The sequence below is a fragment of the Pelophylax lessonae genome (genome assembly GCF_965119305.1).
Source record: "Pelophylax lessonae genome assembly, chromosome: 1".
NCBI lineage: Eukaryota > Metazoa > Chordata > Amphibia > Anura > Ranidae > Pelophylax > Pelophylax lessonae.
Window position 1 is genome coordinate 14,007,088 of NC_138768.1, and position 11,587 is coordinate 14,018,674.

The following is an 11,587-nucleotide window of genomic DNA, read 5'->3' on the forward strand; positions in this document are numbered from 1 at the left end:
ATGACCGCACTAGCTGTGGACAAGGAGGCAGAGTAAGACACCCTAGCAGCTGCAGTCGACTGCACACTAGTCTCTGCTTGGGTGATGAAGGATGAGGAGGGTTTAGTAGGCCAGTCCACCTCCTCCTCTGCATGCTGTGGCTGGATAGCATGGGCAACATCACTAAACAGAGGAAATGATGCCCTGCCTGAGGACTGACCACGTCCACCTTTGCCTGTGAACACATACGCTGCTGGCCCTCTCACAGTGCCATGGGAACGTCTGCCTCTCCTTGTTGGCCTCCCTTGATAGAGGGGGCTTATTACCCAAATTGATAAGATACTGGGAAATGTGTGATTGGATGCAGTTTAAATTGAGGACTGCCACTGATAGAAATGTAAAAACTATTAAAAAAATGAAAAAGGAGGAACATCAGCATCGCAGTTAGAAATACTGGGGCTGATAATTTAACCCTTTAACGCTAACGTTAAGCAAATTTGCGTCCTTTGGCTGCAAGTGGTTGTAGCGGGATGATATGCAGCTGCGGGTATCACCCTGGTAAGAGTATAGTTGGTGCTAGATCCACCTCAATGATGTAATTGTAATTATATATTTATTTATTCACAGGGAGACAAAATGTCTACTTTCTTTATACGATTGTACAAGGATTCGGATTACGAAGTGGCCAGGCAGTTGTTTGCTTCTGGAATTGTCGAACACACGAGTGAAGTCTTTAAACACGCGATACGACAGCCCCACATCTGGCTTCCATTGCTGGCTCTCCTCGTTCTTCCAGCATTAGACATTGTGTCCTTTATCACCTCCATCTGTGCAGTGACCACAATCGTGGGTTTTTTGTGGTTTGCTGCCTGGCATATGCCCCGAAATTATATCCGAATGTGCTTTCTTGATGACATGCTGGACATAAGGAAGTACTACCTGGAACAAGATGGCCACTGCTTCTGGGTGGCGGAGTCTGGAGGACAGGTGGTTGGGATGGTGGCCGCTGTTCCTTCTACATACCCAGGAGGAGAAAAGCACCTGGAGCTAAAACGACTTTCGGTGTGTAAAAGCCATCGGGGTAGAGGGATTGCCAAAGCCTTGTGTAGGACAATGATTGACTTTGCCCATCAGAGGGGCTGCGAGGCGGTGGTTTTGACAACCAGTTTAGCCATGAAAGATGCCTGGAAAATGTACAATAAAATGGGATTCAGACTGATGCAAACATTTTATCGTCCTAAACCTTTCACAAAACTAATGGACTTCAAAAGCTTGTTCTACCAGTACGACATCCCAAGACTCCAGTGACCAACTGTACCCAACAGAGCCATGAAACTAAATCAGATCTGTAAGCTTTGTATTGTATGTTCAAGTCTAATAAAAATATATTTTTTTGTGGTTTTCCTCTATAATTTCTTCATGTATATGTAGCACACTACAGGTAGGTGCTAGGTAAATGTATAGTGGGCCCTGTCTGCCTAACAGCAGGGCTGTGATTTCTTTTTGTAGGGTGTCATGGCTTCCAGGTGTGTCTTCTGAAGGGGGAGTCTCCCCACTGGCTCTGTGAGAGGCTTCTCATAGGGCAGTGGAGGAAACCCAATCAGGGATATATTCAGGCTTGTAACAACCCCAGAAGGCAGATTCTGCCGCAAAGGATTCTGGAAGTGGGTATAAGTTTGAGGGAGGGCATGACCCATGGTCTTTGGCGGGAAGCAGAGTCCCAGGAGGGAGAGAAAGGCTGTCTCTCCTCCTGTCAGAGGAAGCGGATGTCTCGGTGCTGCCTGAGAATCCAGAGAGTGCTGAGTTGAGCTGAGGGGGATCCGGTGTGCCGAGAACCAGCGGAGAGCAAGAGGGGTCCAGTCCCAGGAAATAGAAAAAGGGGGGAAGGTACTTGGCCCTGCCAATGAATAAATATAAATGTTTGGATGTGTGCAAAACCTCAATAAGGGTGGTGAATATAAATAATAAGGTGCTGATGGCAATAATCAAAATATGCAAATAAATGCAAGAAAACGTACAATCAATGCATAATAAAACCATATACAAATATATTGAATGCATTTAAAATGACATAAAGTGCAATGAATGTCTTGTGATTAATAATAAAGTGCAACAGTGGAAAGTGCAATGGCAAATAAAAGTGACTAAGTGCACTAAATGAGTTGATAGTGCTCCTTTGTAATGAAAGGGGAAGGGGTTAGAAGTGTCCCCAGAGGTAACTAAATTAAGAAAAAGTGCCAGTGCTGAGAAAAAAATCACATAAGGTGATTAGTGATAACAAAATGCACAACTGAATATGTGCGTGGAAAAGTACAATAGAATAAAGAAATATATATTGAATAGTGAGGTGAAATAAACAAAAAGTACCAATATGGTATACAAGTAAGAACCAGTGACACTTGTAAATTAATGGGTGTCCTGTATAGGAAAAAAGTGACTAAACAAGTGAGTCCATGTGGAATCAGAAGTTCATAATCCAAGGAAAATGACAATCATCCAATAGCAGGCCGTGATGATCTATAGTGGGATTTCTGTATACGGTGACGCGTGCAGGTGAATCCTTATGTTCCCCTAATGAATTACGCACTCACCAGATAAAGGTACCCCTACAGGGGTGACAAGCATTGAACATCAAGGGAAGGGGTTCACAGTGGCCTCATTAGGACATATGTACCGTCTCCAGAATCCCATTAATCCTCATGGTATATGGCAGTCATGTATACATTAGGAGGTCCGGATCATGAATGGAGGAGGAAAAAGGCTCACAATAGTGAAGTACTGTATATATAAGTCTTATTTATTAAAAGTTGAAAAGGCACTCACAATATAGCGGTGAAATACAAGCAGTTCAGATACAGGTGACAGCAGTACCGTTCCCGGGTGCTTCCGGAACGCGATGCGCTCCAAACGCCGGAAATGCGGTTCACAGGTACAAGCGGAAGTGACGGAAGGAAGTGAGCTGAGGGGGATGCGGTGTGCCGAGAACCAGCGGAGAGCAAGAGGGGTCCAGTCCCAGGAAAGCCTACACCGGTCGTGAGTTCTGAGGATTGCCCCTGGGTGTCTGCCTAAAGTCAGTGGGGACTGTGACGGTGGCGGGTATCAGACCCCTGGCCTTCTCATCCAACTCGTGACCAAGGACCAGGCAATCTCACACCCTGCCGTCACTTGCGTAACAATGTTACTCTCAGCTGCACCTGGCACAATTCTTCCAGCTTGCGGGACCACAATCTAGTTGCCAGCAGGTTGAGAGCGATTGTCACCGGACCAATTAAACAATTAACCCTTTTTCTGCCACCACCACTACGTTTGAGCCCAGCGGATGCTCGTAATTTTAGAAATATAAATTATGACTTTAGAATAATTATCTGTAACACGCGCTGTCACCACAGACAGGAGTGTCCAGAGGGTTTATTCTAGACAGTAGCGCTCTTCAAGAGACAGGTTCTTTGGTTAAGCCTCGTACACATGCACAGATTGTTGACCGACCGATCGGCCGTCTTTTGTCCAGTGTTGTTTGTTGGTTGAAATTTGCTCTAGACTTCCAACTTCAGAAGTGATGTCATGTGATGGTTGACTTTCCGTGTGTTTTTTCTTCTCTGAGCATGCCCAGTCTTGCTCATCTGATTTTTGTCTGCCGAAATCTGTACTGACTGAGGAACAATCGGCCGTTCTGTTGTTGGCCAACAAAAATTTTATAGCATGCACACCAGATTTTTTTCGGCCGAAAATTTGCAGTTGGTTGTCGGAAGCATCATACTAACAAGCCTACAATCGGCTGATCGGACGTTGGCTTTAGTCTGCGTTAAGAGCTTAGAGACAAAGTTAACACTTTTCAAAATAAGGTTTAATTATAAAAAAGGTTAAAATTGGTGCAAATAAAAATATTTACAGAAAAATGGGTTACATAGAAATAGAGACACAATTCAGCAATTTAGAAAAATAAGATAAAGAATTAGAGATGAAGGTACTTGCATTTAATGTCCTTGTATTATCAGAGTTCAGAAGCTGAGCCAGTTCCCAAAGTGATAGGTAGATGTTTCTTGGTTTGATGGTACAGGAGAACTGAGAAACCCATCAGCTTCTCTCTTTTTCTCTGACCCGCAGGGGGTGTCACCAGAGGTCCTTGACCAATAAACACTGGGGCCATGGGCGGCCCTGAGGCTCAGAAAATGCCAAGGAACCTCCCGCTTAGACAGATTTATAACATAATTCATATCTTGAAATATGTAAGGGTTACATTCTTTAAACTGCGAGACTCCACGTGTGATTTGCTTTCAAACGATATCAAACATGAATATTTTTATCACACAAGGAATATCTTATCGCTCTTTTCTATTCCATGTGTCATAGGATGACCATGCATGGTCTCGTTTCGTTCAGTATTTTATTTGTCATTCAAATATATACTTTATGTTAATGTGTTACGTTCCTGTCTGCATTTATGAATTTGGTATAAATTATTAGATGTATGTGTTACATTTCTAATTAACAGTTTGGCTGTGGAATTCAACACAGCCTGGTCAGCCGTAGTGGACATCTGCTAGGATGTGCTTGAGATAAGATTTTCTTTGAAGCTCTGCATACTAACGTTAATTAGGGTAAGGTGGGGGCTGTGTGGATGAGTGCCCTTTTGGTTTTGAAACTGTCAGGCTGCTGGAGTAATGCCAAATGGCTGCTCGACAAAATGGTGTCCCAGCACACGATATCATTACAGTCACCACTCCGGAGAAGGTTTTAGGATCCAAGAGTCAGCTAGCTGTAAAGGGGGTACCTAGTCAGAGGACCCTGAAGTGATAGAGGGGGTACCTAGGTTGAGGACCCTGAAATGGCAAAGGGGGCGCCTGCAGTTTGGGCCCTGAAGAGTTAATGCACAGTGTGAGTGCATCAGTTGAGAGTTGCAGCCATACAGGAATACACAGCAAGCTACCTCAAGCCAGGGCAAGGCTGGAGAGAGTAGTCAGTGACTTTACAGTGCAAGCAGTGTCAGATGTTCAATGTTCCACAGTCCTGGATCTTCTGGACTTAAGTCGGGGTTCCAGCCCAGCTTTCAGAGATACAGTGTGTTCAAAGCGTTAGTAAGCATTGGCTAGCATCGGCTGGCGTCAAGACATCGCTAACGGGCATTTTTTGCTATAAAAGTCCCAGAATTGTACATAGTCGAGCCAAAGGAGTATCCCACTCATTCCCTTCTCCCATCTCCTAAAACTACAATAAAACAACCAAACAAAGATGCCGGAGTTGTCGATGTGTCAGTTCTCACACCCAGTGCCGCAGCTCACATGGGCTGGAGAGGTAACCGGTAACAATGGCAGACCCACATCAGGCCACCGGCCTTGAAACATTGCTACATATAGATGTGAATGTGTTCTGGGAAATATAAACTGAATGCTCCAAACCAACAGGGCACACAGAGGAGGTGGGGGGGGGGGCATCCTCCTAGCACAATTATATCCACTCACTCCTCCAGTACCTGGGTAAACTTTGAATGTTGAACCTCCCCCTAGTGGTATATGAGGCATCTTTCTTCAAAGGTCTTGAGCTGGCAGGATCAATTCCTTTCTAGAAACACCTCACCCCCTGCTAGTTTACTTACGTCTTTTACTGTAAATGTAATTCCAAACCAGGGTTGCCAACCGTCAGTAAATTTACGGACAGTTTGTAAAAATCAGTGATTTTTACAATTGTCTGTAAATATCAGGGGATGATAATTTGTCATGCTGTGTCAAAATTACCTATTTTTAGTATTGTCAATGTTTCCATATTGTGTTTATGCTGTATACATATTGATTTTATTTGTTTTTAATTTAATTTTTTAGGTTGTCAGTAAAAAATGTGCTCTGTCAGTAAAAAGTTTTTGTTTTGTCAGTAAAAAATGCTGCGGGAGGTTGGCAACACTGTTGCAAACTATTTATAATAGTCATGGTTGGAGGTAGAGAATGGGCGAGACCACCAAGACCACATGCACATAATCACGTAGATCTATGTGATTATGCGCAGCCGAGCCGCCCTGCCGCAGTAAATCTGCGTGGGGCGATCAGCAAGTAGTTAAAAGTAGATGATTACAATTACCCTGAGAAGGCCAATATAAGACATATACAATGTAACATTCCAGCATGTTGTCGGCTTAACAAACACCGCTCTCTCATTCGTGGCTCTGCATACGTGATGACGTCACCTTGAGGCAACTCCCGGCGCATTTTGTCACCAATGACGTCTACGGATTCTTCCAGAATTCGTCCGGGCTGCATGAATATTACCCGCATTCTCTCTATTAAGCTCCATTTACACCAATGTGGTTTTTTCATGCTTTTTTGCAGAAACGCAGGACATTTTATAACATGGGTTCGTATGGAACACGTTCACATCAATGCATTTTTTGTGCCTCTACGATTTTGGAAAGGGTCAGGGACCTGGAGAAGCTGCAGAAAAGCATGTAGTGCGTTTTTACAGCGTATTTTACTGCAATTTTGCCGCAATTTGCATTTATTATTATGCCAAACAACAAATTTGCCAAAAACCCCCCAAAAAATCGATGTAAAATTGTGGTTAAAACGTGATAGAAATGCACTACATGCTTTTCTGCAGCTTCTCCATTGAAGTCTATTGAATTAAAAAAAAACATAGTTTTGCATTTAAAAAGACCCTAACCCTTTTTCAAAAATGCAGAGGCACAAAAATGCATTGGTGTGAACATGTTCTTTAGGAACTCATGTTAAAAATAATGTTCTGCTTTTCTGCAAAAAACATGTAAAAACACATTGGTGTAAATAGAGCCATACCATGACTCACTGTGATTGACAGCTCCATCTAGTGGCGAAAATGTATAGTGTATATTTTTGAAAAACATCAATCAGAAAATATACTGCATTTTGGCCACTAGATGGAGGTGATGGACCATAAGAAGTCATAGTGTGGGGGAAAATAGATGCTTTAACACTTGTAGCCTAAACCAGCCTTTCTCAACCTTTTTTACCCATAAGGAACCCTTGCAATCATTTTCAGGCCTCAGGGAACCTGTAGGAAGGTGCAGTCTACTTTCTCCACTGCAGGTGGCATTCACCTGCAGGGGCCATGTAGCTAGAGAGGAAGCCAAGAGGAACACAATTCCTCTATGGTTTCCTGGGTTACTGGGGAAGAAATCTGGTTGGATGCTGCTGTCCCATGGGACCCTAGCAACCATCTTGGGTCAGGCAGTGCCTACTTAACGCCCGGGCTCCCAGGTTTGGCATGCATTTGCGAATTTGTAGACGGGGGAGAGGTACCCCGTCTGTTAGGGAGTAGAGTAGGGACAGGTACCATGCCTGTTATAGAGTAGAGTAGGGACAGGTACCATGCCTGTTATAGAGTAGAGTAGGGACAGGTACCATGCCTGTTATGGAGTAGAGTAGGGACAGGTACCATGCCTGTTATAGAGTAGAGTAGGGACAGGTACCATGCCTGTTATGGAGTAGAGTAGGGACAGGTACCATGCCTGTATGGAGTAGAGTAGGGACAGGTACCCTGCCTGTTAAGGATAGTATTAGCAGTAGTGAAAGGCTCCTGATGAGGAGGGAAAGAGTAGGGTCGCAACTCCTTTTGGCATCATTCTGCTTGGGCATGAGATGACCAGGCCAATTTCTGCTCTCTTAACAGACACTATCGGTCCGGCTGATACCCTCTCTCTTCACCTCATAAGTACACCCGGTCGGGCAGCCTTCCCACTGGGTTTGTTGTGAACTCTTGCTGTACTACTTCAATACAAGTTTTCTATGGCACCTGTGAATTATTGCCGCTGCACCCCACCTACAAATCCCTGTTATGAGTAGTCCATTGGTGGTCATTGGGAAAAATGCCCTTTCCATTGGTGGTGATAAGTAGGAAGAATACTCCTTACATTGGTCATCAGAATGACACCCTTACAGTCATGGCTCTAGCTTTGCCAAGTGGTGTTGGACTTGGAACTATGCAGGCACCATCACATAGAAGGTCAGTTAGCCATAGCTCAACTAACCCCTAGCCACCTCTGGAGGAATCATAGGGTTCCATGGAACCCTGGTTGAGAATGGCTGGCCCAAACCCATGCTGAAAAAGAGAAGTTCTGGCTGAAATAAGCCTTGGACTGTTTAGCTGCCTCTGAATGCAGCAAACGATTGGCCTCCATGTGAATGTATTTTGAAGATTAACATACCAGATGGGAAATCAATCCGATCGAGCTGGAGAACCTGGATAAAAGTAATAGGGAAAACCCAAGTGAAGGATTTAGGGTGACATCTGGATATCCACTATAGATACAGTATCTGTACTCTACCTTTTCCCAGTTGTTGTCTTCTGCAATACTAGTATATACTAGTACTTTCTAGGGTAGTTAAGGCTGGACTTTAAAACTGGACATGCACTAGTAGACATTTCCTATGAATTTATATGAGTATTCAAATGAAAATTTTCATTACATTCAATAACTTGACAAAGGTACTTCAAAATTTGGTTTGCAATATACATTCAGTCCAGGAAGCAGATGGGGACCCCCCTGGATAATGCCTGAACAAAGATGGCGCTGTCCTTCTCAAGAGGAAAGCAGATAAAAACATTGTAAGGGAGTAGTGCTTTGAACTCTGTGAGATGTAATAAATACCTGGAAGTGTTACACATTACTTAGTATACATGCATTTACCATGAAGAGTATAGTTGGTGCTAGATCCACCTCAATGATGTAATTGTAATTATATATTTATTTCTTCACAGGGAGACAAAATGTCTACTTTCTTTATACGATTGTACAAGGATTCGGATTATGAAGTGGCCAGGCAGTTGTTTCTTTCTGGAACTGCCGAACACACGAGTGAAGCCTTTAAACACGCGATACGACAGCCCCACATATGGCCTCCATTGCTGGCTCTCCTCGTTCTTCCGGCATTAGACATTGTGTCCTTTACCACCTCCCTCTGTGCAGTGACCATCATCGTGGGTTTTTTGTGGTTTGCGGCCTGGCGTATGTACCGAAATTATATCCGACTGTGCTTTCTTGATGACATGCTGGACATAAGGAAGTACTACCTGGAACAAGATGGCCACTGCTTCTGGGTGGCAGAGTCTGGAGGACAGGTGGTTGGGACGGTGGCCGCTGCTCCTTCTCCATTCCCCGGAGGAGAAAAGCACCTGGAGCTAAAACGACTTTCAGTGTGTGAAAGCCATCGGGGAAGAGGGATTGCCAAAGCCTTGTGTAGGACAATGATCGACTTTGCCCGGCAGAGGGGCTGTGAGGCGGTGGTTTTGACAACCAGTTTAGCCCAGAAAGATGCCTGGAAAATGTATGATAAAATGGGATTCAGACTGATGCAAACTTTTTATCGACCTAAACCTTTCACAAAACTGCTGGACTTCAAAATCTTGTTCTACCAGTACGACATCCCAAGACTCCAGTGACCAACTGTACCCAACAGAGATATGAAGCTAAATCAGATTTGTAGTCCTTGTATTGTATGTTCAAGTCTAATAAAAAAAATTTTTTTGTGGTTTTCCTCTATAATCTCTTCATGTATAGATGTACGTTCATGTGTTCTGGTAACTATAAACTGAATGCTCCAAACCAACAGGGCACACAGAGAAGGTGAGGAGCATCCTCCTGGCACAATTATATCCACTCACTCCTCCAGTACCTGGGTAAACTTTGAATGTTGAACCTCCCCCTAGTGGGATATGAGGGATCCTTCTTCAAAGGTCTTGAGCTGGCAGGATCAATTCCTTTCTAGAAACACCTCATCCCCAGCTAGTTTACTTACGTCTTTTACTGTAGATGTAATTCCAAACTCTTTATAATAGTCATGATTGGAGGTAGAGAATTGGAGAAGGTTGAATACCTTAACTCAGGGATCCTCAAACTACGGCCCTCCAGCTGTTGCTGAACTACACATCCCATGAGGCATTGTAAAACTCTGACATTCAAAGACATGACTAGGCATGATGGGAATTGCAGTTCCTGAACAGCTGGAGGGCCATAGTTTGAAGACCCTTGCAACTCATCCAGATCTCCTACAGCTTCTCTGTCTAGTAGTCTAGAGGTGGGTCTCAGCATCCATGAGCTTACAGCTACTACTTAAGCAATGCAAGGATATTCTAGTGTTACTTTGGTCTAGCTTTCTGAGTATAGCAAAGACCATTAGTAGGCACATAGCTGTCTTCTACAAGCACATAAGCAGCCCCTATAGACACACAGCTTATAGGCCGCAAAAATTCAAAAGGAACGACAGATTGCAAAAGATAGTAGGACAAACCCCAAAACATTCTTCAAATATATTAATAGTAAAAATGTCAGGTCTCAGCATGTAGGCCCTTTACAAAATATTCTGGAGTGGGTGACTGGGCACAAAGAGAAGGCATATATATGAAATACTTTCTTCAGCTCTGTATATACAAAGGAGCATGGGGGAGCTCATGACCATAATGAGGATGGTAGTGACACAGCCCCAAATGATCCACAATGGCTCAAAGGTGATATGGTCCAGAAATATTTAGACAATAAAGGTGGATAAAGCACCTGGACCAGATGGCATCCACCCACACATCCTAAAAGAATTGAGCGCTGTAATTTCAAAGCCTTTGTTTCTAATTTTTAGGGACTCGTTAATGACTGGAATAGTACCACTGGATTGGTGTAGGGCCAATGTGGTGCCTATATTTAAAAAGGGATCAATGTCTTTGCCAAGTAACTATAGACCTGTTAGTTTAACTTCTGTAGTGGGGAAGATACTGGAGAGTTTAATAAAAGACCACATAGATGAGTTCTTGCTGGAAAAAAATATTTTAGGAAACAGACAGCATGGATTCATGAGAGACAGAAGTTATCAAACAAACCTGGTTTCTTTTTATGAGGAGGCAAGTAAAACCTTGGAGACAGAGGGGTGGCTGTGGATGGGGTATACTTAGACAGAGGGGTGGCTGTGGATGGGGTATACTTGGACAGAGGGGTGGCTGTGGATGGGGTATACTTGGACAGAGGGGTGGCTGTGGACGTGGTATACTTGGACAGAGGGGTGGCTGTGGACGTGGTATACTTGGACAGAGGGGTGGCTGTGGGCGTGGTATACTTGGATTTTGAAAAAGCATTTGACACAGTTCCCCACACACAGCTAATGTGTAAGGTAAAGTCTACTGGCTTGGGAAGATCGGTTTGTAAATGAATAGAAAACTGGCTAAAAGACAGAATTCAGAGAGTAGTGGTTAATGATTCTTCTTCTATGGTGTAAGGTTATCAGTGGTGTACCCCAAGGTTCAGTGTTGGGACCCTTACTTTTTAATATCCTTATAAATTATATCGGGTCTGGGATTAAAAGTAAAATTTCAGTCTTTGCAGATGACACCAAGCTTTGCAGTGGAATAACTTCCTTACAGGATGTCTCCAACTTACAATCTGACCTCAATGCACTGTTTCATTGGGCAACTACAGTATGTGGCAAATGAGGTTTAATGTTGATAAATGTAAAGTTATGTACTTGGGGGCTAAGAATATGCATGCATCATACATACTAGGGGGAGTAGAATTGGGGGAATCCATAGCGGAGAAGGATCTGGGGGAATCCATAGCGGAGAAGGATCTGGGGGAATCCATAGCGGAGAAGGATCTGGGGGAATC

The 11,587-nt window shown here is 43.7% G+C and overlaps 2 protein-coding genes across 2 annotated transcripts; both read left to right on the top strand.

The window, feature by feature from the left end:
- Positions 1-615: 615 nt before the first annotated feature.
- LOC309561923 (N-acetyltransferase 8-like) lies at positions 616-1,287 on the top strand (the record flags this gene model as incomplete). The annotated part of the gene is made up of 1 exon (XM_082265995.1): positions 616-1,287. One exon carries the CDS (start codon positions 616-618, stop codon positions 1,285-1,287), a length of 672 nt encoding a protein of 223 aa, XP_082122121.1.
- Positions 1,288-8,707: 7,420 nt separating this feature from the next.
- On the top strand, positions 8,708-9,381 carry LOC309544935 (N-acetyltransferase 8-like; the record flags this gene model as incomplete). Its single annotated transcript, XM_082243939.1, has 1 exon — positions 8,708-9,381. Exon 1 carries the CDS (start codon positions 8,710-8,712, stop codon positions 9,379-9,381), a length of 672 nt encoding a protein of 223 aa, XP_082100065.1. The 5' UTR covers positions 8,708-8,709.
- Positions 9,382-11,587: the final 2,206 nt, after the last annotated feature.